This window comes from Neopsephotus bourkii, unplaced genomic scaffold (assembly GCF_033783945.1).
Source record: "Neopsephotus bourkii isolate Nb327-2 ecotype Australia unplaced genomic scaffold, CSIRO-AGI_Nbou_v1 NB_369, whole genome shotgun sequence".
NCBI lineage: Eukaryota > Metazoa > Chordata > Aves > Psittaciformes > Psittacidae > Neopsephotus > Neopsephotus bourkii.
Genome location: NW_026900875.1, coordinates 1366798 through 1391603, shown reverse-complemented (window position 1 = coordinate 1391603; position 24806 = coordinate 1366798). Strand labels below are relative to the sequence as shown.

General features: G+C 46.9%; 2 protein-coding genes across 5 annotated transcripts; both read left to right on the top strand.

Annotated features, from left to right (window-relative positions):
* Nucleotides 1-530: 530 nt before the first annotated feature.
* On the top strand, nucleotides 531-5806 carry DYNLT2B (dynein light chain Tctex-type 2B). Its single transcript, XM_061348832.1, has 5 exons — nucleotides 531-658; nucleotides 1102-1235; nucleotides 2795-2864; nucleotides 4680-4743; nucleotides 5377-5806. The coding sequence occupies exons 1-5, from the start codon at nucleotides 591-593 to the stop codon at nucleotides 5422-5424; spliced, it is 384 nt and encodes a 127-aa protein (XP_061204816.1). The 5' UTR covers nucleotides 531-590; the 3' UTR covers nucleotides 5425-5806.
* A 1123-nt stretch (nucleotides 5807-6929) lies between these two features.
* PCYT1A (phosphate cytidylyltransferase 1A, choline) lies at nucleotides 6930-24580 on the top strand. 4 transcript variants are annotated; one of them, XM_061348831.1, is made up of 11 exons: nucleotides 6930-7064; nucleotides 9025-9046; nucleotides 10056-10158; nucleotides 13506-13646; nucleotides 16392-16491; nucleotides 18174-18290; nucleotides 20187-20338; nucleotides 21013-21091; nucleotides 21570-21712; nucleotides 22774-22962; nucleotides 23543-24580. In XM_061348831.1, exons 4-11 carry the CDS (start codon nucleotides 13530-13532, stop codon nucleotides 23747-23749), a joined length of 1104 nt encoding a protein of 367 aa, XP_061204815.1. In that variant the 5' UTR covers nucleotides 6930-7064; nucleotides 9025-9046; nucleotides 10056-10158; nucleotides 13506-13529; the 3' UTR covers nucleotides 23750-24580. The 4 variants fall into 4 exon arrangements, with proteins under 4 accessions (XP_061204815.1, XP_061204813.1, XP_061204811.1 ...); XM_061348829.1 differs by having other exon boundaries at nucleotides 8880-9046; XM_061348827.1 differs by having other exon boundaries at nucleotides 8863-9046.
* Nucleotides 24581-24806: the final 226 nt, after the last annotated feature.

Sequence of the window (24806 nt, the reverse complement as noted above, 5' to 3'; positions counted from 1 at the left end):
AGAAAGGAGTAAGACGTGTATCTGCACTGATGGTTTGGGAAGTATGGATCAGAGACAGGAGGGTAACACAGGGTGCAGCAGCAACACACAGGCAGCAACTGGGGAAACAGGCTTCTTAACAGCAGCGACTTCAGGCGGCACCCTCCTAAGCCAACACCCAGTGCCCCCTGCAGCACCAGGACTCCCCCAGCAAGGCCCCTGAGGCCGGGACACCGCCGCAGCCCCTCTACATCTCTGGGTACGGGGCCCCTGCCCTGCTGGCACCCGGAGCGCTCAGAGCCAAGCTCACAGCCACCGCAGCCCAGGCGAGGGAGCAAGCACGGGCTGCGGCCGCAGCGGTTTGGCGGCAGGAAGGCAGCGCGGAGGCACCCAGCGATGCGCGGCCCCCTTCCCCGCCGCTGCCCCTCCCGCTGTGACCTCCCGCCACGCTCACGTCGCCCGGCGCCCATCTCCCCCGACCCCGCGGACACGTGCGAGCCCCACCGCGCCGAGCGCCGTGACGTAAGGCGTGAGGCGTGACGCGCGGGAGGCGGAAGTGGTGCGGTTGCCACAGTAACCAACGCCGGAGAGGCCCGCGGGGCACCGCGGCCATGGACGACCTGGGCTTGGACGGTGGGTCCGGGAACACGTACAGCCTGCGGGCCAGCGTCCAGCACCGGTGAGCCGAGGGTGCGCCGGGAACGGAGAGACGCCCGGGCGGCTTTGGGTCGGGGCGCGGGGGAGGTGGGAGCTGCGGTGGGGCTGTCGGGAAGGGTGTCCCTGGGCCTCGGGGGCTGGTATGGGGCTGTGTGCGCTGGATGGAGGGAATGGGGGAGCCCCGGGGCCATGGGGAACCAGGCTAACTTTGACACCAGACAACTGGGGGGGGGGGTGTGAGGAGGGGAGCATAGGCAGGGGATGCTGCTGGAGGGGCTGGTTTCACACCTATGTTTGTGTGTGTTCAGCTTGTGGCAGGGCTGGTTAATTATCTCCATCTCAGCTGGGCTTTTTTCCCCCATGGTTTTTAATTTCTCATTTTTCTTTAATATATGAAAGTTACATATATTTCTACACATAATGTGAACTTTCTGGGTTTTCTGTTGCTGTTTTATTGCCTGATAGATTTAAATCATCCACAGTAAAGGAATGCATCCATGCAATACTGAAGGAGAAGCTGGCCAATGTACAGTACACTCCGGACGACATGCCTCAGCTTACAATGTTTTTATCAGAGACAATAAAAGACAGACTGAAAGGTAAGGAGGTTTGTTTCCTTCCTAGTGTGTCCTCTCCCTTCTAACAGAACCTTCCTTTATTCTTGAAACCTATTCCTTCCCTGCTGACTGACTCAAGGCTACTGTTATGAAACAATCTATTATATATACATATGTTCCTTGCCTGCAGAACTAGAAGCCTAATTCAAGTAGACAAGATTTGTTTTCATACAGACTGACTGGTGTGGGATGTCAGCCTCAGAGGGGGAAAGAAGCTGCATTAGAGAGAAGGAAGAAGTGATGCTTCATTGCTTCTTGCTTCAATAAGCAAAACCATTGTTGCTGTTTTCCTGCTGCAAGTAGATCAGAGTTGTGTCAGAGTAGAATAGCAGGGAGATCAGAACAAGGCTCAATGGGAGCAGCAAAGGGAGAGAGAATGAGGAGCATTCTGCAAGGAGGGGTGTGACTACAGCCTTACAGCACTGGGAAGGGTTGTGGTGGTGCTGCACAGGATGCCCTCCACCATTTTTGAGCTCAGGAATTAAACTTCAGGCTCCATCAGGTGTTTCCTTGTGTTTGCTGCTAGAGTAAGTCCATAGACTTGTGTTGGTGCAGTCACGGGTTTTTTTGGTCTTCTTCCTGAGGACAGGCTGGTGCTCCATCTGCTGGGCTGGCCTGACTCGGTGGCACAGAGCTACTGTAACCCTCGGCAGGAACCCTGAATTTACACTTCTCCCAGACTTACACATCTGTTTAAAGCCAGCAGCAGCTGTAGTCCCAGCACGAGTTGATGCTGAGCTAATATGCACAGGGCTTGGCTTCAGGAATCTGTAAACACAGTCGCAGTAGCCTGAAGTGAGACTGGTCCAGTGTATTAGCTGGCATTTCCGATGAGCATTGACAGGGTGGATGTTACCAAACCCAGCACGTACTGTTCAGTCCTCCAGTGGAAACAGTGCACCAGAATCTTTCCAGGACACTGATTTGTTGAAGACAGGCATTAGGATCTGTATTTTATTTTAAACATACTTGTTCTCATTTGGCTTCTGGAACACTGCCATGGCCTGACTGGATCTATCCTGTGCCCAAAAAAGTATTTCTTTACTATTGTAAAACAACTGCATATCTTTGCAGACACATAACATACACCCACATACGCTTTTATGTGGCCTTTTATCCCAGGTGAGAAGTAAAGGAAACACCTATGTGGCAGAAGAATTTCTACAATGCTTTTGCATAAGAACAGTTTTAAAATAAGTCAACGTTCTTCAAATTGGAATTTGTCCACCATTCTTTTTATGTGTTCAGCTCCTGAAAGTTGTTAAGGTAGAATGCTGACAAGTTGTGTGGCTGTTCAGGGATGTCTTCTGCCTTAGATACATCTTCTGACGGATGTTTAATACCCTGTTCACCCTTTAACTCCAATAAAATCATGGTAGTCTGTAGCTAGGAAGATGAAGCTGCAAGGTAGTCTGTCTGCTTTGCCAATGTATAGGCTTGTACAAGACACTTTGTAGAAATCTTTAGCTTTGTGGGCCCTGTTTTGGGCTCCTATTTTAAACAAGTAGTTGCTCTCACTCCGATTTTTTCTCTCTCTCCAGAGGTGGGATTTGACAGGTACAAAATGGTGGTGCAGGTCGTGATTGGAGAGCAGAGAGGAGAAGGAGTGAAGTAAGTTTTGAGTCTTCTAATTGTATTTCTATAAATTTTGTCAGGTTTGGGTGTTGTCTGGTTTGGATTCGGGTTGGGTTTTTTTTGTTGGTTGCTTGCTTGCTTGGGTTTTTTCTCCTTTGGAAGCTGTTTCCAAATAGCCTAGGTACAAAGTTCTCTCTGCAGATAATAAAGTGTAAAGCACTTTCTTTTCTCTTTAAGGGGCAAGTGAGAGCTTGGATTGTGCCTGCTTGAATTACCTCGTGATAATTGTCTGTACAGGGGTTCTTAGCAAGCAGAAATGCTGAAAAGCATCTGGGATGAGTGTTGCAGAAAGGCATTTTAAATTGTATTCACGATGAACTAGAGCACACACCCAGTCCATTCTCAAGTTCTGGCTGGAGCACAAGAGCCATGGTAACTCACTTCTGTCTAAAGCCAGATTTCCATTAATTCTTGCTTTGCATTTAATCCCCCCAGGTAGGCATTTAAGAAGTTTATGTTTCTATAATCCCTATACAATACTGTAATGGGAACCAAGCCCAGACAAAGTTCTAGTTTAGCTCAAGATAACTGCAGTTGCACAAAAGAATTCCTCTTCGGCTGCAGTAGTGGGCTGTAGTTTTCCATTACTAGTGAGTAGGGAGAAAATGAAGAACAGCCTACAAGGTTTATGTGCTTTATCTACTGGGCTTATCTTTATTATTGTGGCCGGTGCTCCAGCAGCAGAAGATAAGTGCAGCAGAGCTGTAATCAGATCTGCTGCCTCAGTGTTCTGGAGGTCAGGAAGGAATATATATACCTGCTGCTCAGGCTTTTGTTAGGAATGTCTGTCTGCAGGCAGACTGCTTCAGAAGCAGTGAATGGTTCAATGAAGTGGTCTGATTTGAAAAGTGAAGCCCAGCAACACAGGCTGATAGAGTAATTGGGGAAATTTTCTGATTTGTGGTAGGCAGGAGGCAAGACTGAAGCATGATTGCTAACATCCTTAATGCAAAATACTAGGAAACCAGGGTATTCCAAAGGCAGAGTGGAATACTGGACTGAACAAAAAGCAGAGTAACCCTGAGAGCTATGGTAATAGGGAAAAACTAAATAAATAGAGAGGGGGGGGAAAAGGATTAAATTCAATAGTCTTCTAAAATAAGTTGTATGTCTAGGGACTAAGAACACAACATGCTGCACCACAAACATTAATCCTGTCAGCTGAGACTGACTGGGGCAAGCAGGGAGGTGGGTATTTGCAGCAGGGAAAGGGGAGTGTCAGTGACCCTAGACAAGGCAGCACTGAGGTCTCATTTGTGATATCCTCTTACGATCTGGTTGCTTGTCTTCAAGGTAAAGCTTGGACTGAAGCAGGTGTAGAAAAAGGCCAGCAGATGGTCACAGAATAGAGTATAGATACGTGAGGACTAGAAGAGTTTAGCTCATGGTCTAGTAACACGACGTCTGCCAAGGAACACGATAGCCCCCTATAAATAAGTTGTGGGTATGTACTATGAGGGTACAGGAGGTGAAGGACAAGAACAAATAAGCTATATTAGCCACTGATATGCACAGGCCAGAAGTCAAAGATTCTTAAGCACCACAGCAATGAGGTTTCAAGCCCTGCTGCACAGTGGAGGTGGTTGATAGCTGAGGATTTTCAAGATGAAGCTTGATCCAGATACAGAAGGGGTTACAGCATGTGGTGGAATTTAGCAGTGGGGATCTAGGCTTAGGATTCAGGAAAATTCTTCCCATTTCCTTTATCTTTAAAAGAATCTCAGTTTGATCACTAAGGTCCTTATATGTGAACCTTGCGGGTGATGGCTCAACTCTGTGTCCTTTGTCTAGCATGGCTGCACGATGTTTCTGGGATGCTGACAATGATAGCTGTGCTCATGATGTATTCATGAATGTAAGTATCAACTGGTTTACTATGGGAAAGTGTAAAGCTCCTTGCTTTTGTGTGAGAGGTAGAGCAACCTTAAATATGAAGCAGAAAAAAACAGCCACTAGAAGGAAGGAACCAAAACAACTGAAACAGTATGATTTACGTCCTCATTCACAAAACTTACTTAGATATCATATCCAACATAGTAGAACTTATTTCTTGAATAGGTCATATAGTGCTGCGCAAAAGTCATTATAGTCACACTATTTTACAGTTGGGGAGAGGAATCAGTGGCAAGAAAGTATTTTCTTGCATGGTTTGCTGAACTGTCATTGTGGAATATGACTGGAACCCAGGACTGAGCAAAAGCCAAGGTTTTATTTCTTTCTTTTTTTTTTTCTTACTATTTTAAACTGGCACCTAGACACCTGCGGGTGTGTGGAGGGAGTAAACTGAGGCACTACTGACATTCAGACAGACTGTGCTAAGTTAAACCACAAGGTAGGTGAGTAAGGAACTAATTAAGAGACAATAATGTCCGATCTACCCCAGGACAGGGTTATGCTCTGGTCTAAGTGTTGCCTTAGCTCAGCCTTTCACAGCTAGGCTAGCAAAGAGCTTGCCTGCACTAATGCAGAGCCTTTCTGTTTTCCCCAGGACAGCCTTTTTTGTGTAGCAGCTGCATTTGGCTGCTTCTACTACTGAAGATGGTAAATGTTGCACAGAAGGACAGAGGTGGGGGAGAATACCTTAGGGTATTTTTTGTTCAAGCGCACAAAAGCATAACAAAATAACAGCTCTACAAAGCATGCCTCACACCTGTTCTACACACTACAACATTCCTTCTTCCTTGTGGATATCAGTGTAGCTTCAAGTACAGTGCTATTATGTCCTTTATTTAAATCACCCTTCAATTTTATATAGTGTGTTGGGTTTGTCCTAGAACTGTATTGCCAGTAGCCGTTGTTTTTAAGGCAAACTCAACTTTCATCCTGAAAGGATTCTGTTGCCTTTATGTTTGTTAATTTTCTGAAATGGATTAAATATTTATAAGAAATGTAAGATAATAAAATCTATGTATTTAGTATTTCCTGTCCTTGTGTTGACCTTGCCATTTCCACTATTTCTCCTTCCACTCTACAAGATGCACTAGCCTGGATGATTTGTCTGTGCTTCTCAGATGAGCATTTTCTGAGGATTCTCTGTAAATTAACCCATAAAGCTGACCTCTTATTCTGGTTATCCAGATTTGTTCCTGTGACTCCCATAACAACTGGGCTGTGAATCCCAGCTGAGTCACATGAGATGGTATTAACTGATAGGGAGATAAGGTATTTGGGACATCAGGTCAGGCCACCAGTCTGCATACCTCATGACTACTAAACTCCTCCCTCTTGTAACTCCTCATTAATTTGGTGCAACTTGTTAGAACTCCAGAAAAGAGCAGTAGAAACAGCTGTTGTATATCTTAAAAGGAGTGCTGAAGCCTCTCATCTCTCCAAATGTTAGAAGACAGGCTCAGTTCCTGAGAGCAGGTTCCATCAGATCATATCTCTGTTGGAAGAGGATGAGTGGCTCTGTGGTGATGCCCTTTCTCTTTGTGGTGACCAAGCATCAAGCACAGATGAACCATTTCAATGGCATGAATAGCTTTTACAGTGCTGAAGTGGGGCGAGGTGAATCCTGAACCCTACCCTTACTGATTGTTGGGCCCAAAACGCGCTCTACCCACGCAGCTTGGGAAGCAGGGGAGTAACAAGCTACGATGCACCTTTTAGAACCACTCTTTCACTCCAACACTGGAGGCAGCATAGTCCTCTTTTTCGGTGATGTTTGTTTGAACGTGGCTTCCTCTCCTTTTTCGCTGGTGGGAAATAGGGGATGCTTATACGATACCACCATGGCCCAGAGCAGTTCGGGCTGCTCTAGGGGTGCTTTGCTCCCTCCTTTCACGATCCCCAGAATTTACATTGGGCACATGAAGGGCCGCGGGGCGAGGCTGTGGGTGGCAGCAGCAAATCTCCGCTGGCCCTTCTCCGCTCCTGGCCCCCGGTGCGAGCCTGGGGCATCCGACACGGACGAGGCCAGCGCCGGGGTGGGGGGGGGTGGTGTTGTGAGCCGGAACGGAGGTTCCAGGCGCAGTTTCCCCCGGTGCGGCTTCCCGGAGCGCGGCCGGTCCCTTCCTGCTGCCCCGGGCCGACACGCAGCGGCTCCACCCGCAGCCCCGTTGGCGTTGGCGGGAGCTGGGCGGGGCCGGCGCCGTGAGCGGCTCCGGCGGCCGGGCCGGGCCGGGCCGGGCCTTGCTTGGCCGTACAGCGGCGGAGCGTGCGGACGGTGGCTCGCTGGTAGGTGGCGGCGGCCGGGACTGTATGCACCGGTGGCATGTAGCGGGCCCGGGGGCTCTGGGGTGGCTGCAGGGTCTGTCGCTGGGGGGGGAGCGCGGGGGACAGGGTGCTTGCTGTGGGACCAGAGGAGTGCCCGTCATGGGGGCTGGAGGCAGGTGGGGGGTGCCTGTCTGTGCCCTGCAGGGTCAGTGGGGACGTGTTTCCAGCTTAGTGGCTAGGCATGGGGCAGCCCTGCCTGGGCTAGCTGTAGGGCAAGGGGGCTCTGGGAGGTGCTGCTTGGTAGGGACGTGGGGTGTTTGGCTTTGGGGGCAGTGTCTGCTGGGGCGGGTCGTGGTGCGCCGCTTCTCCTTGGAGGGAGCTTAGGGAGAGTCTGGAACCCGGACACAGTGCTCGGGGAGCGGCAGACTGGGGGGGACATCCCCTGGGATGAAGCCAAGGGGCTGTGCTGGGGAGGGAGGAGCAGAATGACAAAGAGGTGGCCCTGGCTGCGGAGAGGGAAGGTGTGACCGAGCTGCTGCGCAAGCACACGTCCTCTCTAACTCCCTTTTTTTGTGTCCACCGGAGTCCTGGCTGCACTGATTAATGGTTTTGTAATTAAAGTCTGCTGGAATTCTGAGAGCTGCCATGCTCCTCAGCGGCCCTTGTGCGCTGTGGAGGGAGGGGCAGGATGCTGCAGGTGGTCTTCTCTCCTCCGTTCCCACGCTGTGCGTTTACAGCACCAGGTCCATAGTGTGAGGCCAGCGTGTGGTCAGAAGCAAGTACTGCTGGGTTTCTATCTGCAGGACGCCCGGACCTGAGCACAGCCACTGTATTTGCTTTGAAATTAAGATGACAAACACCTGTGCTTTATTTCCTGAAGGAATTTGCTGTACTTACAGAATTATTTCAGTGTATGACTTGGAAGTTTCCTGGTTCAAGATCTAGATTATAATTATCTTGAAATTACTGTAGGGTGAGCCACAAAAAATAATTGTTGGAGCAAGGGCTTGGTATTAATGTGTAAGCTTACTAAAGGAGTTTGCTTCCTGAAATCACAAAAGGCTCCGTTAAACCCAAAAAACAAATCATAGATGCAACTCAACACAAAAAACTGATGCAAAAGTCAGTACAGAATTACCAATCATCCCTGTACTGGGTAGGCTCTGAATCCTCTCTGATACTCTGCATAAACCCTCCTCTTGCTTCTTTGCTAGCCACAGCAGAGGCTTTGTCACATGCTGGGACACTCAGTGCCTCAGGTTATCTTATACCCAGAATGGCTGCAAATTCATGAAGAAGGTCTTGCCACAAGGTTCTCTTTTGTGTGTGTATTTCGTAGCAGCTCTGCCTAGGTGGTCGTGCTGCACTGTTTTCAGCTGTGGGATTAGAATTGTCTTAAGCCATTGGGAACTTTGTTGGTGAACAGCAGCATCTTTTCACCAACTGCAGGACGTAGGTACCAGATCTCTCTGCTTGAAAAGATATTATCAACCTGCCTGCATCAGGAGAGGATGCAAGGCTTGGGGGTTTGTTTTAGCGAGTATAGCAAAGATATGTGCCTGGATGCCATTGTATACCGGTGTAAGGCACTGGCTGAACTAGAATCCCTTTTCTATGTTCATGTGGCTATTAATATGCTGCAAGATAGATGCTTTTGCTCAGCCAGAGTAGCTGAAGCAGCCTATGTTATAACTGTAGACAGGAATCTGCCTACCAGATCCTGCAGTAACCTTTATAGAAAGGGGCTTGAGGACTTAGGCTGTGTAGGTAGAGCAGATGCAGGCTGGGACACAGCCATTAGCACTCAGTTTTTAAGCAGATATTACTACTCTGAAGATTGGGGCAGAGCTGGGCCTGGCAAGCTTGGGCTGGGAATGAAGTTGCCTTGGAGATTGGGCAAGATTTTTAAGCACGAGTTGAAGAGAAATCTGTGATGAGTCTTCTGTCATTAACCTCTTCTGAGTCTTTCTGTCTACAGCAGACCTCTACAGGGATACACACCAGTAAGTTAATCGTAAACTTGGGGTGGGAGGTGGGAGAGAACAAAGGGAAAGGGATTCTCTTCTCCACTTTATGGAGGAATGCAGGGTCATTTTGGTACTATACAGCCTGTCAGGGGAATTGCCTGAGCGACAGGACTTGCTCCTTTTCCCTGAAGCTCTCACTTTCGTGCTCCCCATGTGTCAAGGCAATTCTCTGCCAGACAGCTGGCAAAGTGCAAAGTTTAGTAGTATTTGCCTGCAGATGAGTCAGCAGAAGAGAAATAGCTTGCTCCTGTAAAGTGGAGTGATCTTGTAGGCAAAGCAGCACATGACAGTCACATCTGATGTGCCAACACCTTCCAAGTTCAGAGGGACGATAGGAGAGCCTGGGAACTGTGGGTGTCAAGGGGCCTTGGAGGTCCAGCTTGCCAGTCTTGTGCTGACTTGGATTGGGGTGGGAAATGCAGCAGCCTTGAGCCAGAGTGTTTACGGAATTGTTGCAGCCAGGTCTTGTTTTGCACAGGCTTTAGAATTTAAGTAGCAGGATTGTTTTTGCCTTGGCATGTAAATCTGCAAGTGAAAAGCAGTGGCAGAAGAAATCTCAACTACTGCATGTAGATTTGCAGATAATATTCTTCAATAAATTCCTTGGGACCTGAGAACACAAAGAATGCATATGGGCTGGGTCCTCACGTCATCAGTGTGGTTAGGGTGCAAAAGTATGCAGGAATTATCTGTTTCTCCAATGTAGTGCAAGGCACACAGTTCTCTGACACCTCCAAAGCTAAACAAAACTGTCCATGAAGATGCAGACAGCGAGATAAGGCTTTGGTGAACAAGAAGGTTTGCCACACCTACTCTGACCTTTTCCATCTGCCAGCGGTGTTAATTGCAGTGTTGTTGTTAAATTCCAGCTCAGATGCTGATGTAGTTAACTCACCCTAGAGGAGCTGTAAATTCTTTCCCTGCTTTTCCCTATTATTTTTTTTTCCTTTGTGGTAACCAATGCTTGTCCTTTCTTTCCTTGCAGAAGTGGCTGCATTTCAGTGGGACTCTGACTCCTTGACAGGGAGAGCAACTCCTCCCATCTGGCAGTCGGCTGGGCCTCGGGGAGCTGATACAACTCTCTTGAGGTGAGCTAGCTGGCATCTTGAGGTGGTGCAAGGCCCTGCTTTGACACAGGGTATACACCAAAGAAGTTTCAGAAGCAAACCCCTGTGTTTTGTCAAGTGCTGCAGAGATTTGCTTGTGGCTTTCCCGAGTGGAGCCCTTCCAGCCTTGCTCCTCACAAGCAGTTTCTGGTATTCAGTAATGCAGGAGGGTGATGCCTTAAACAAAATAGAACGATGTTAATATTTTATAGCAGGGCTCTTTCTTCTGGTTATGCCTGGGGTTTGTCTTGGCTTTTTTTCAGAATGAGCTTTGAGAGTTACCTTCTCTTCCTCCTTCCCATCTGCTGTAAATGTAATTAATTTTAGAACAGTCAGTGTTTTGTGCATTTAGGGAAGCAGAGCTGTGTGCTCATGCGTTAAGCTCAGCTACAGATGTTGCATCCCATTGTTAGTAAGTGTTTGGGCTGCTATTTTAGTCTCTTGGCCAAAATGAAACATTCCAAGATTAATAGCTTTGTAGCATCAAGGTATGGTTTATTTTTAAAAACAATGTGTTCCCGGTTTTTAATGAAGACAGGTTTGGTGCTGAGAGGGCTAACATGCTAACCACAGGATAGTTTTAAAGCTCTCATTTAAAGAGGAATGATAAAATTGTTTAATTTCTGCATTAATTTGAGCAATTAGCAGAGCTGTGTCACTCATGAGATGCCCAGCCCAGCTCTCCAGACACCTCAGAGGCTCCTTCAGTAACATCTAGCCTGTAAGATCAGAGCAGAGCATATTTGCTCCATCCTCGAAGCAGGTTTCTCCTTTGGTACATCAGGTGTTGCTGGTGCTGGGTGGTTGGTGCTGTCTGACCACTGCCATTTATTTGATACAAAGAAAATCCATTAACTTAAACTATTGCTTGTCATCATTTGACGAGGTATACCGTGAGAACTGCAAAGGTGAATTAGGGTGGAGAGAAACTAGTTGGGTGTGGGAAGAAGCTGTTGGAGATCTTTCCTGGGCTCGGACAGTGGTGCTGTACATCAGCATAAAGCATGGTGTTGCCCTGTGCTGTAACTTGCTTTGGCTGTGAGCTCTGCACCCAGCAGCAAGATGCTGGCAATAACTCAGTACAATGTAGTTGTGTGCAGGGAGGTCTGGTTGCTCTGATATGCCAAGCTAATCCAGGAAGAGCTTCACCTGTTCGCACATGGAGGCTGCTATGTCTGTGCTTCAGCACCAGAGCTTCTGCCAGGGCTTTTTAGTGTTCTGATGGACAGTGGTTCTGATTAAATGTGTTCAGCACTTCAACAGACCTTTTAATTCTCTCCAAAGGGAAGGAAAGCAAGTGTTCAGAGGCCAAAAGGTGACTTGAAGCACAGTGAAATTACTTTGACCAACTAACAACAAAATCTGCTGCTGTTTCTCCCCACTGTTTCCATAAACGCTGGGGTTTCTTGAACCAGAGACAGAGGCCTGCTGCTTTTTGTGAGCTAGATGGTTTCTGCTAGGACCATGGTGGTGAAGTAAACAACTGATACAGAGTGTGCTTGCGAGAATGGCACTTTGCAAAACCTAGGAATTGCTTGTTTCATACCCTTTGTTTTCACAGAGGCACTCTGGAAGCTGCTGCATTTATAGCACAAATCTTGCCTGAAAGTTAAGCGTTTGTGAAGTATTTTTGTTTTCTCCCCAGTATTGTTTTGGCTTCCCATTCACCTAAGATTCTCTTTTCCTGTTCTCAGTGCATTGTGCTAGGTCTAGCAGAGCTGTCTGGGATACTTAGATGTATTTACCCCAAAACTAGTTCAGTTGTGTCTGGTCCTAACACTGTTCCTAAGGTATCATCTACTTGATGGTGGGGAGATTGGTATGTTCACGTGTTACTAAACTGCATTTGACTCTGTACTTAGGAACATTCCTTAACCTGGAGTAATTTGCACTTGAGTAAGTCTGATCACTAAATCTGCTTCTTAACAGCTCTCTTTCACAAAGCCTACCTTTCTTGGTTGCTGAACGGTAGAGCTTTGCTCAGTTGACCTTACTGAGGACAGTTCCAGCTTGTCCCAAGCAGGAATGCTCAGCAGTAACGCTCTGCTGAGGAGAAGGGTGGTGTTCAGAGGGACATTGCCCTGTCTTATACCTCCTACTTGCCCCACCTAACGTGTTCCAGAACACCCACTGCATATGGGTGGGGAGACGTTTTAAATTCCACACGGCTCTTATTATTAGGGTGTTGAGGCACACACGTAAGCATCATTCCTGGGCAAAGGGGTCACGCTGCTCTCAGGAACAGGTCAGAACTGCCAGTTGCTGCCGGAGAGCTCCATACTTCAAGTGAGCCACAAAGATAATGCTGCTCTTTAGTTATAAACTTTGAAAATGTAGCACCCATTTCTAACTCCTGCAGCAACTGAAAAGGGAATGTTTGCTGCCATGTCTTTCTATAAATCCTGAGTTTTGCTTCAGCTGCATGGAGTGCTGGGCTTCCTAATGCTCCAGGGCCCTTTTGGGAAGGTGCAATGACTCCAGCTCAGAAGCACAGATAGCTGTCACGATTATCCCAAACTGGTGGTCTGTTGGTTCATCACAGAAGCAGTTCAACTGAACCACTGCTAATTACAACCTGGTACATAAAGTGCCAGCAGTAAGTGTGCCCCTCATGTGGTATCAGCATCTGCTTCACCATCAGCTGAGTCACCACTGCACAGGGGACAAGAGGGCAGCACAGTGGCAGCCATCCCAAGGTGAGCCATTCTCACTGGGGAGCTGCAGCGTGGTCTTACACAAGCAAAAAAGCAAACAGCAAGCTGGGTAGTTATTGAAGTTATGAGCATGGGTTGCACCCCTTCCCTTGCCCTTACCCTGCTGCTTAAACCTGCTTCTTCCTCCCATCAGGACTGTGCAGGGATGCAGCACACCCACCAACTGTCTTGATGGGTGGGTAGGGGACACAGAAGGTTAGAAGAGTGTTTGTATTCATCAAAATGAGAGCTAGGGGAGGGCTGAATACAGACTAGGCATGCCTTAATCCTTAGGTTGCTTTTGAGATGCTAAAATAGTATAATTAGCACTGTAGTAATGATTTATAATTTGCATTGAAACTCTTATTCGAGTTTCTCTCCAGCCAGCTGGCTGCTGCACACTTCTCTCCGCAGAACAGCTCCAAGTTGCATTAAATGATTCAGTATTCCCACCAGGCACTGTTTGTCAAGCCTTGGCAGCTGATGCCAAATACAACTGGCTGAGCCCCTTGTTAGGTGGCTGTGTCTTTGCGCTGACCTTCTGTACACTGTGCCTGCTGTCGACTGATTCTGCTTTGGAAGAGCTGAGACTTATTTTTACTATTTTTTCTCCCTCTCTCCTTCATTTTGTTCCAGTTCTTACTGGCTGTGCTTGGCAAGATGGAGCCGCCGACCTCCTCCAGGCTGAATTCCCGTAAGAGAAGAAAAGATGGATCTGGCCCCAATGGGGCAACAGAGCTGGATGGAATCCCTCCAAAAATGTCCCGGCGCTCACTCGTAAGTAAGCGGAGATAGGAGCTTTAGGTGCCTGCACGATTAGGACATTGCCCTGTAACAGCAGAAAGATAAATGTGATGGTTTTTCTGCAGGGGGTAGGAGAGAAGCAAATGACAGTAGCTATCCTTCTTGCAAAGCCAGTTTAAAGTCCTCCTTTGTTCATATTAATAACATACTTACAATGTGGGCTTAAATTAGGCCTAAGGAAAGTGTCACTAAGCTGCTTTTCTGGTGTGTCTAGCTTGTTTATACTCACTTAAGCTGAACCTGAACAGGCATGAATATAGATATTCATGGAGAAGTAAGCATTCATTTCTCACAAGTGGGTTTTCTTAAGTGACACAGCAGGAGGGAGAAATGCTCCAAACAAGTATGTAACAACCCATGCACCTTGCAGAAAGCAGTATTGTTCAAGTCAGAGAACTGTCTGAGTGTCTGTAAGCACCTACAGAAGCAGTCTATTGAGTTCACGCTCTGAAACACCCAGAAGATAACTGCTCTTGGTCTGGCAGGAGACTGCATTTATGTTGCTGGTATTTTGAGGGCATTCAGGAAAATTTATTTGTCTAGATCAACCTTGGGACAGCTTTAGCAAGCTAAAGCCACTGGGGTCTCTTCTAAAAGGGGTCTGTGCCAGTTAGCACTGACTTTAAGTTGTCCTTGCCACAATATTGTGATGATAGACTTTTTACAGCTCTTTTCTGCCCTGTTCCTGGATCTGTCCTCTGTATCATGTGTGCTCCAATTGCTCTCACCTTATCTATGTCTAAAGCCAGCTACCATCCCTGCCACGTCACACTGGGGTCGTAGTCCTTGGCAAAACAGGGTGATGTGTTCCAGCTTTCCTCTTTGATAACAATGTTTTGCTCTTCTCAGGAGTACTTCAGTCCTGTCCCAGAGCTTTTGGCAGGTGGCAGCAAAGCAAGAGCAGCACCAACATTGAGAACTGGGGAGGCAAGCATTGGGAAAGGAGGCTCGAGTTGTTGCATGACTTCTCTCTCAGAGCCATAATATCCTTAACTGTTGTCAGAACCCAGTGCATGTATTTGATCAAGGAAGGAGAAGTGTGCAGGTTGTTCCGTGGGAATTACTTGTTCTTCAAGTTGGTGTCTGTCCTGTGTTAGAAAGAAAGCATCTGTCCATGAACAGCACACAGTAAATAGTATCTAGCCACTTTCTAAACTTTCTGCTAGTGCAGACCTCCTGAGGAAAGATTATTTTGTTCTTTCTTTCATGTAAGATTTATTTATCATAGCAAGAGTAATGGTTTCACCTAACTGTGACATTACCTTGAAGCCTTTACCACTCCCAGCTCAACAGCTGGCTAGCAGAGTGTTCTCCTGGAGCAGCGGGGCTCAGCAGCAGATGGTGGTAGCAAGCCTGCTGACGCATAAGCCTGTCCTGTTGTGCACATCAAGTTGAGTCCTGGCCCTTGCAGGTGCTGTGGAGGAAGGCAAGACTCTGGCAGGGCCTTTTGAGGACATTTCTCTGTGATCATCTGATAATTTTGGTGGGGATTTTGGGTTTTTATGCTTTTATTCCTGGTTTCATACCAGGTATGTGCCAACCAAATGCGAAGAATCTGTTTTATTCACAAGTCCCAGATATGATGGCAGTGATGAAAGCAGACACATGGCAGGCATTACCTAACGGTAAAGATCCTAGTAGAGGAGGTGCTGCATGAAATGCGGGTACTAGAGCCTCGGTAAATTACAGGAGATTTTCAGCAGTATCAGTTTGCTTGAATGTAGTGGTCAGTGGTTGCTTTCCTGTGAGCTTCACTTTGAGCACTCTAATGAGGAATGACATTAGCAGTAATAGCAGTGGTCATTCTGGTTGTAGTCGTGCTGAGCACCATGGCAGGATGCTGCAATGGGACAGGAGGTCAGAGAGGAAATGGCTCATTAGCTTTTTGCAGCTTGTAGGTGTCATTGTAATGATCTGCAAGCTAGTTTCCTAGTCTTCTGGCTTGAGAAAAAGACATCCATTGCTGCCCCATACCTTCTGGCTAGAAGGAAATGGGACTGTTTGTTCTGTTATGGGAGGGGCAGATGTTTTCCTTCAGAGGAGACCAGAAATTATACCTGGACTCCAGCTGCTGATTGAACAAGCTAGCAGATTAGAAGAGTTTTCCTGCATCAGTTGTAGATACTCAGTTGTAGTATCCACAGTTGTAGATAGCTGCAGCAGTTTTAGATGCCACAGATTGAGGTCAGTCTCTCACTGTGTATGGCTCAGAAATGGGTGATGATACACATGTTCCCTGGGAATTAGTGCTGCTGTTGGTATTGCTCTTCTGCTTGTTCATATAATCAAATCGAGGAGCTGTTACAGTTTGTACATCACAGCACAAGCACTCAGGCACAGCAAAGTGATGGTCTTGCCTGGGTTGGCATAGCTGTCGCTGCTACAGTGAGGTTTGATGAAGCTTGGCTTACGCTGCTGTGAACTGGTGTTTGTCTGGTTTACCAGCTGCAGATCTGAGCCTTCTGTTTTCTTGGGTCCAGTGTGACTGCCATCTTAACTTCACTTTTCTCTCTCTCTGTTTCTCTCTAAACTCAGGCTGATCATCCTGCAGGGGTGTTTCGAGGTTTAACACCAATAGTCTTTTAGTACATGTGTTTGAATTGTGCACGGTGAGACATAGCAAGTCACTTGGTGATTAGGACACTGCAGTGGCAGTGCTGCTGCTACATACTGCATTCACCTTTGCATTCTCACATGTAACCTTCTCTGGCTATTTAGGGACTGAGGGAACCGGCTCCGTTCTCAGATGAAGTGGAAATCGATTACAGCAAGCCATACATCAGAGTAACATATGAAGAAGCAATGAGAGGGACGCCTTGTAAGTAAAAAAGCAGAAAAACAGACTGGAAGGGAATTGTGTAAATGTTGGAGGTGGATGCAGGTATGATTGTGATATCTCTGAGACCAAACCAACCTGTGTGTCAGACCAGCTTTCTGGTCAGTGATTTAGTTAATGCTTTGGTGATGAGGTAGCTGTCCCCATGTGAAATTGGTCTGCCAGTACTGCTGAAATTGGAGCTCGTGTGTGAGGAGCCATACCTTCACCAGTAAGACTGATGCAAACAGGTTTTTGTGGTTTAGCTCTTCTGTGCCACTGGCAGCTACAGAATCATATCAGAGCTGAACACTTTTCTGTATTACTTTGACGCAGCTTAAAGTTAAGCACTTTAAAAGTCATCTTTTCTGAAACTCGAAAAGGGTAGACAAAACTAACATACGCCTTTTTTCCAGAATGTTCCATTGTAGGCTGGCTTTGAATTAAAGTCAGTGTCCTTAAACACAGTAGGCCAGCCCCAGAACAAGAACCTATCCTTTTATTCTCTAAACCAGGCTGGGAGCAGCTGTTCTCTTTGCAAGTCTAAAAGGAAGGCAGAGGCAGAGCTGACTCCTGAAGAATGGCTGCCCTCCTGTCAGAAAGTGCAGACAGTACTGTGTTATTTGGCCTCTCTGTTGTGTCTACAGAGACAATAAAAATGCTGTACTACCTACCTGACTGCTGATGAGACCTGGCAGTGGTTTCTTGCAGAGGTTCTGGAAATCCAATGCACATTTATTTCCCGGCTGAAAATCTTCAGAGCCAGCCTAAGGTCTCTGATTTCAGTAGTGGTGGCTCTCCTGCCTGCTAAAACTAAAATACACTGCACACTTCCTTGTTGCCATTTACGCCTGTGCTCAGGAACTGTAGCAGCTGCAGGTATGGAGGAAAAGAGAAGTATGTGCCTGCCAGTTTACAGAACATTATTTTACTTTCATAAAGGCCTGCCAGGACCAGCCTCCTCCTGGCATATAGAAGGCTTTTGCAGTCTCTCATCTCCAGATCCTTGGCTCTCCAAAGCCTCCTGGCATCTTTAGTGAGGTGGATTTGCTGAAAAGGGATCGAAAGAGGCTGTCCTCAGAGTGACTCATCTGTTTAGCTTGAGCTTAACAACCTTACTTTTGTGTTTTCCTTAAGTAGTCAGGCTGAGTTTTTGGGTTGAGCTTACACTTGATGGTCTGAGGAAGCTGATGATAGTGGTGGGGATTTAGAGCAACCTGGTCCACCAGCCAGACTGGTAGCTGCAGCAGTGGCTGCAGAGGAGAAAGCTGAACTGTTCTTGAGATGTTATCCTGACTGCCAGGGGGGAACATTTGGGCCAGTTCCTCTCTGGTAGCTCCCTGGTGTGCAAAAAATTAATGCTGTGCTTAGATTTCCATAGGATGGAGATGTTCAGGGTTTGCTTTCACTTGGTCTCCCTTGAACTTGGTTCAGTGAATATGTGGTAGGCTTTGAGTCTGTCTTTGAACATGGTTGTATGTCAACTGAGATGTGATTGTTTACATGTGGAAAGGCAGAGTGCCAGCCATTGCTCTTTACAGACTTTTCCTGGCCACAGCTCTGCATTCTACCACTTTTCTGCAACATCCCCAGGAGTTTTAGAAGGTCCCCAAATGTGGCCATGAGCAGCAGCTGCTTCTGCAAGCAGGAATCTTCATAAATGTCTCTCTGTCCCTTTGGCACAGTGGATCGCCCTGTCAGAGTTTATGCCGATGGAATATTTGATTTGTTTCACTCTGGACATGCCCGGGCCTTGATGCAAGCAAAGAACCTCTTCCCAAACACATACCTCATTGTTGGAGGTAAGGAGTGACCTTGTTGACTTTGGCTGTCATAGTACGGTTTACCTCCATCTGTGGTTATGCAGATGGCATAGTAGAGTTTTTGTCTTTATGGCCTCACTGGCCAGAAAGCAGCTCTCAGTGCAGCCATGTTGTTGGAGTCTTACTGCAATATGTTGAGAGTTGGGTATGTCCACAGAAAGATATCCTGTACAAAATGAGTGGGTAAGGAAAAGATTTCTTTGATCACACTGTGACAGATACTGGTGAATTGCACATCCGAGTATCAAAATATATTAGGGACAATTGAGCATCTGCCTCTTGAATTAGACAGCTAAAGAATGACTAGCAGTCCCTCCATGGCTGGTTGAGCTTTGTGTTGCCTGTATCATGGTGTATGTCACTTCCCCACTCCAGCTCTTTGCTGGGGATTTTTGTGGCTAAACCCTAACAGGTCCCACTAGGAGCTTGGAGATCACGGTTTTCTGGGCACATGGCCATGGAAGACAGTGAGGCCCCATTTCTCCAAATAAAAGTTCCCTACTTTGTCTGTTCAAAGGTCTTTATATGCTGCCAGGAATATCCTGCTTGACTGCCTGAGGGGATCTGGAAGAGGTGTTTCAGCCAGGCCTCCTTCAGGAATATAACAAGGAAAAGAGAAACTTTTTTTCTGGCTGCTGTAGTATACTGGCCTCTGTGCCCATGACTTCACTTAAAGACTGTGTGTTGTCTATCAGGAGGTGACCTCTGGTCAGGATACCTAATGACGTTAAAGTATCAGAGTTGAGAATACCTTTAACTGCTTTTCTCAACAACTGTTAGCTTCCTGAAGCAAATTGAAACCCTGATCCTGCAATAGCGTGATCATAACATCTTTGCGTGGTTTGTTTCCTTACCACTCACTGCTGAGGGCATTTTTATAGTGGTACTTCTGCATTTTTTGTGCATGCTGTAGTAGTGTCTGGAAGGGGAAGGGAGGGAGTAGAGCTGAGATAGTCGATACAACCTACAAAATGCACTGAGCTTAGAAATCTTGCAGATGGAAAGATATCCCCATGTACATAAGTGGTGTACCTCAAACAGGATCAAACTATTAATATTCTAATGTAGCAAGGTGTGTAACCATGTTCTCTGCCTTTGGGAGACTGGTGAGGAGGTGGAGGGCAATGAACTGCTCCCCTTGAACTAGGAACTGAGACAAGAGGCAACAGCCCAGTGGACGTTAGCTCCAAGCTGGGAGCAATCTCACCCGCTCTTTATCATCTGTTTGTCCAGAGCATAAATACATCCAATGCCAGTGAGACTGCTAATGCCTTGTTTACTTTTGAGTCTGATAACCAAATAAAACTCCCTCTTCAATGTCTTACATTGCAGTTTTTTAAGGGGTTTTACTTTTAATTTCTCATAGAACATAAGTAAGCTAACTTGATTTGCTGTGAGCTCACCCTTTGTTTTAATACAACTTTCCAAGACTGAGACTGTGGTGTGGCATTTTATGAAATCAGACGCTTTGGCAGTGGGCTTTATTCATGGGCTTCAGTTTCCAAGCCTGAGACATCCACAGGTTAAAAAGCAGATTTCTGCCCAATAGGCCCCCAGGTGTCATTTCATACAGGAGAGTTGTCTTCTGTATTAGCTAAGAGTTCTACAGACCTTGAGGGCTTTGCATGTAGGAAAATTCAGCTTGGGCAGAAATACCCCAAACAGCCTTCCTAGAACTGCTCAGGAGCTAAGTTCCCTGCACTGCTCACTGGTTTTGGTGCTTTGTGGCTGGGTTTGAAACTGCCAGCGCACTCCATCAACCTGCCAAAACCAGGCTGGCATTGCCTGGTGTAGCAGGAGTATGCGCAAGGTCTTTTTACAGTAAAGCACTGGGGTAAGTACTTCAGGCTCACTCTTCTCTGCCTGTTTCTTCAGTCTGCAGTGACGAGCTAACCCATAACTTCAAGGGCTTCACAGTAATGAATGAAAATGAGCGGTATGACGCTGTGCAGCACTGTCGCTATGTGGATGAAGTGGTGAGAAATGCGCCATGGACGCTTACCCCCGAGTTCCTGGCAGAGCACAGGGTAATTTGTGACATCTGATCTGTTCTGTATTTTGATTAGCCTCTGTGCTGGCTGTTTATAGCAAGAATTTATCCATGGGGGTGACCTCTGCCTGAGCAACCTGTTTCTGTTGGAATCCTTAAATAGGGAACTAACGGGGTTATGGGAATCAAGTGGGCTTCTTGAAAGCATAGAAGCATCTGCTGAGCTGACAGGTAGTGTTAAAATAAGGTAGAGATATTTCTGAAGAGTGTCTGGTCCAACTCTTCTCACAGCAGGAGCAACTCGGATTTACATCAGCTTCCCTGCAGCAGGAAACCAAGCAAGCTGTATTGAGAGTCTTTTATCAGTCAGTAAGATAAAGTGAAAAGAGTCTGTAACATCTGTTGAACTGCTTTGTGGCATGAAGGAGTCTCCAGGGAAGTTTGCTTAGTTTTTTAACCTTCTTAGCATTAACAAGCCATTTCTCTGTGGAGCTTAAAACAGCTGTGTCCTTAGTCCCAGCCTTTCGTGTCTGGTGTGTGCTTACAATTGGTATGCAATTACCATTGAGAACTTGGGGCTGCTCTGTGTTGCTTTTTAACACAGGAAAGCACCTTGCTATTCTCTGTCACACCCCTGCATTGAGGTGTTGAGCAAAAAGTTACCATCCTTTGGCAGAAAGCAGGATAAAATGTTGCTTTCTTAACTTTCAGATCGACTTTGTTGCACACGATGACATCCCCTATTCTTCTGCTGGCAGTGATGATGTTTATAAGCATATAAAAGAAGCAGGTGGGTCTGGGCCAGATTCTCCAGGGCTTTCTGTCAAAGGTCTGCTGTAGTCTCTTCTATGCCCCTATATGGCAGGAATATGCCTGGGAAAGTGGCAGTGCTCTCCTGAGAACAAGGTCCACCCGGGAGGGTGGGAAGAAGCCCAGCTTTGGGCCCTACTTCATAGGTGACTGTTCCATGTTCCATATGCCGTGGATTATAGTTAGGAGTTTTTAAACCTGCTAATATGAAAAGCCTTTCATTAGAAGACATGGTATTTTGACAGGGTTTTGAGATGCTTTGATCTTACTTAGGTCTTCCTCATAGTCCCAGAAAGAAAGACCCCAGTATTGTGCATTCAAGGGCAAAGATGTGGTGGTGTGAGAACAGTTAGGAAGTGAGCTCTTGATAGGAGAGATTATTCTCTAATAGAGGTGGCAGCAGCTCTTTTGCCATGTGTCTTGCTACAGCTGTCCTGGGTCCTGTTCCCCAACTTTAGGTATGTTTGCGCCAACTCAGAGGACTGAGGGGATCTCAACATCTGATATCATCACCAGGATCGTGCGGGACTATGATGTTTATGCCAGACGGAACCTGCAGCGGGGTTACACAGCTAAAGAACTCAATGTCAGCTTCATAAACGTGAGTTGCAGTGTCTCTCACCACAAGCTGCGTGAAGCAGAATCTTAGAGAGTGTGGAGATGTAGAGTCTGTTTAGTGGTATCACAATCCTGACACTTGCCAGTAAAGGGACAATATGCAGAGCTAAACAGATGCACCAAACCAGTGTCTGTGGAGTAGAAATTAAGATGACTTCTGCCCCTGGAACTGCCTCAGGGACCCACCCAGAGGAACTGGGGTTTTGCTAATACTGCTCCATTGTCAGAAATGTCTGTGTGATGTTTTACCTGTTGAAAGAGCTGGAGACAGGGTGCGTGGTGAAATATGTGTTTTCTTGAGTTGAATGAAGCGTGCGTTGTTCTTGGCAGCAGCTGCTGTGTGTCATCTCTCTCCCACCTTCCTAAGGTAGAGTCATTTGTTAGGATGAAATCTGGTCCCATCCTAGCTGTACTATTCCCTTCCTGGAGCTCTTTCAGGAGCTGCAGTGCTTGGGTAGGGGAGAAGGATATCCTCTGATCCTGTGCTGAGCAGCTCTAGTCCTCAATATACAAAGAATACAAAGTAGAAGGCACTCTGATGTTGGATGTAAAGTAGTAAATGTTTTTGGGGTTTTATTTTTATCATTCAGATACTATGCCTTTTAAAAAAAACAACAATCAAATACAAAAACAAAACAGGAGAGATAATGGCTGCTTGGCCTCTCTTTGGCATGTAACCCTGCCTCTGTTTAAAAACACCCAGTAAAAACACTTGTGCCATCATCATATGCAGAAAGACCTACAGCAGGTCACTTGAGTCTAATCGGTATATTGTATAAATATTTCCCTCTTCCATGTACTCCTATTAGATAGTGCTAATCTCTGGATTTAGTCTCAGTGTGTACCTCTCACAAAGCATCTCACAGCCCCGCTATGTTTGCCATTTAGTCTAGGGAAGAAGTGTCACTGAGGTGAAGAAGTGTCACAAGACTAATGGAGATGCTGAGTCTTAAGCAGCAGTTCAGTGTAATAACACAGAGCAGAGGTGGTCACCACTCCCTCAGATCTGCTGAGCTGTATTCTGATCCAACACTTACTGTACAGGAGAAGAAATATCACCTCCAGGAGCGTGTGGATAAGGTGAAAAAGAGGGTGAAGGACGTAGAGGAGAAGTCAAAGGAATTCGTCCAGAAAGTGGAGGAGAAGAGTATTGATCTCATTCAGAAGTGGGAAGAGAAGTCCCGGGAGTTCATTGGCAATTTCCTGGAGATGTTTGGTCCAGAAGGTGCATTGGTAAGGAGCTGCTCTGGGAAAAGGGGATTTTGGAGAGCTTGTCAGTTATTACAGGGCTTGCGGAGCCCAAGGTCTGCAAACAAAGGTTCACAGTTTGTTGCAGTGCTCAGTGTGCTGCCAGTCTGCAAACAGCTTGTCCCAGGCTTTGGCAGTCTGTTTACAGGGAGCCTTCACCTTTTCCAATTGGGTAATGCCAGTTACAATTGTAATACAAAAAGTCCCTGTATCCCACAAGCTAGCCTGTAAACTCCAGCTTGTGTCCTACGGGCCACTGAGCAGCCAAGAGATTGGTGGTCACTTTGTCATTGGTCTAGGATGAGTCTAAAGCTACTTTTTTATGCCAGACTCTCCTGTACAGCTGGGTAAATATTACAGGCACTTCATGTTAGAAGTGCTAGAAGATTGGTGATGATTACACTATATATGGTTTCTGAAGTCTGGAGCAATGCTTGGGCTTTTTCTGCTCTTGTATGAAGCACTGAAGGTATGCGTCAACCCAAAATGCTGCACAAGCTGTAGGTAGCGTCTATTTCCATTGCTGTTTGAGTCATGCTAACTATATCCCTGCTTCTGTCACTAGAAACACATGCTGAAGGAGGGCAAGGGCCGGATGCTGCAGGCCATTAGCCCAAAGCAGAGTCCCAGCAGTAGCCCCACGCACGACCGCTCCCCATCTCCCTCCTTCCGCTGGCCTTTTTCAACCAAGACTCCTCCCTCCTCACCAGCCAACCGCTCCAGGAATGAGTCTGCGGTCACCTATGACATCAGTGAGGATGAAGAGGATTAAGCTACCAGCCAGGATTCGCTGTGAACCGCTAACCGCCGCATCCTAAGTCTGAACCCACTGGGGAACTCTAAATGAGCGAGAGAGCCATAGGAACAGGGCTGATGGTGAGCACAGTGCATTGGAGGCACCTGTTGCTCTTAGCAAGGGCTGCTGCCTGGAAGCACATTCAAACTTCCTTCTCCTCCCCAAATCCCCTTTTTATTGTTTACATTCTAGTAGTTTCCAGGGGGAAGATCGTTTTTATATTTTAGAAAATACTTTTAAAGCGGAAAGATAGCACTCAAGCGTGGCTTTTGTTTTGGTTTCTTTTCCCTTGTTAAACCTCCAGGCAAGAGGGAGAATGGGAAGACCCATGTGTCTCTTCTTTGCTTCAGTTCCTCTGTCTTATTCCCCCCCACCCCCAGGCAGTATCTGTGCCACTGCCAAATGAAAGCCCCCTCAATCAGCATGACCTTGAGAGCATGCAGGAGGTAGTCGTGTAAAGAGGCCTCTCGGAAATAGAAACATTTCTGCTGCACTGAAGCCCATAGGAATATATCCAGCAGATGCTGTAGTGCTCATGTGCCCCTTAGCTGAGCTTCCCAGAATGTCATAATGAGGATGTGCTGAGCAGGGAGCTGCCAGCTTAGCACACAGGAGTTACACCCTGGAGGAACTCGCAGCACCATAGAGTTGCACACCCCATAAGCACACAGCATTTGCAGCTCCAAACTGTACAGGGCTGCAGGGGAAAGGCCTTTCCAGCTAATCTTAACAAGACTGCTAACTCTTGAGCTAAAATTCAGCCCTCAGTTGCTGTTGGAGAGAAGAGAATGAATCTTTGCTTCAGGGCACTTGCTGTCTGCGTGTTTCCTCAGGTGTGTGAGAGCCCAGGTAGGAAATGAATGTGTGTACTCCTTTGGGAAGTTCCTTGTCCCAGTCTCTGGTGTGTAATAAGTTTTACTGTCTGTCCAAACAGCACCTCAAGACTGTGCCCTGTGCGTGTTTGTGTTTCAGTTGCTGTGCTCTAAGGGCTGGAGCAGTCCTTTACACTGGTGCCATGAAGTTGCTGCTATGA

What these genes read in the sequence shown, in the direction of transcription:
- DYNLT2B (XM_061348832.1), top strand. Translation starts at nt 591, where the DNA reads ATGGACGACCTGGGCTTGGACGGTGGGTCCGGGAACACGTACAGCCTG. An exon ending in CGGGCCAGCGTCCAGCACCG is followed by an intron (nt 659 to 1,101) that starts GTGAGCCGAGGG and finishes ATTGCCTGATAG; the next exon opens with ATTTAAATCATCCACAGTAA. An exon ending in CTCATGATGTATTCATGAAT is followed by an intron (nt 4,744 to 5,376) that starts GTAAGTATCAAC and finishes TGTTTTCCCCAG; the next exon opens with GACAGCCTTTTTTGTGTAGC.
- PCYT1A (XM_061348830.1), top strand. Translation starts at nt 13,530, where the DNA reads ATGGAGCCGCCGACCTCCTCCAGGCTGAATTCCCGTAAGAGAAGAAAA. An exon ending in AGTTCCTGGCAGAGCACAGG is followed by an intron (nt 20,339 to 21,012) that starts GTAATTTGTGAC and finishes CTTAACTTTCAG; the next exon opens with ATCGACTTTGTTGCACACGA. An exon ending in TCAATGTCAGCTTCATAAAC is followed by an intron (nt 21,713 to 22,773) that starts GTGAGTTGCAGT and finishes CTTACTGTACAG; the next exon opens with GAGAAGAAATATCACCTCCA.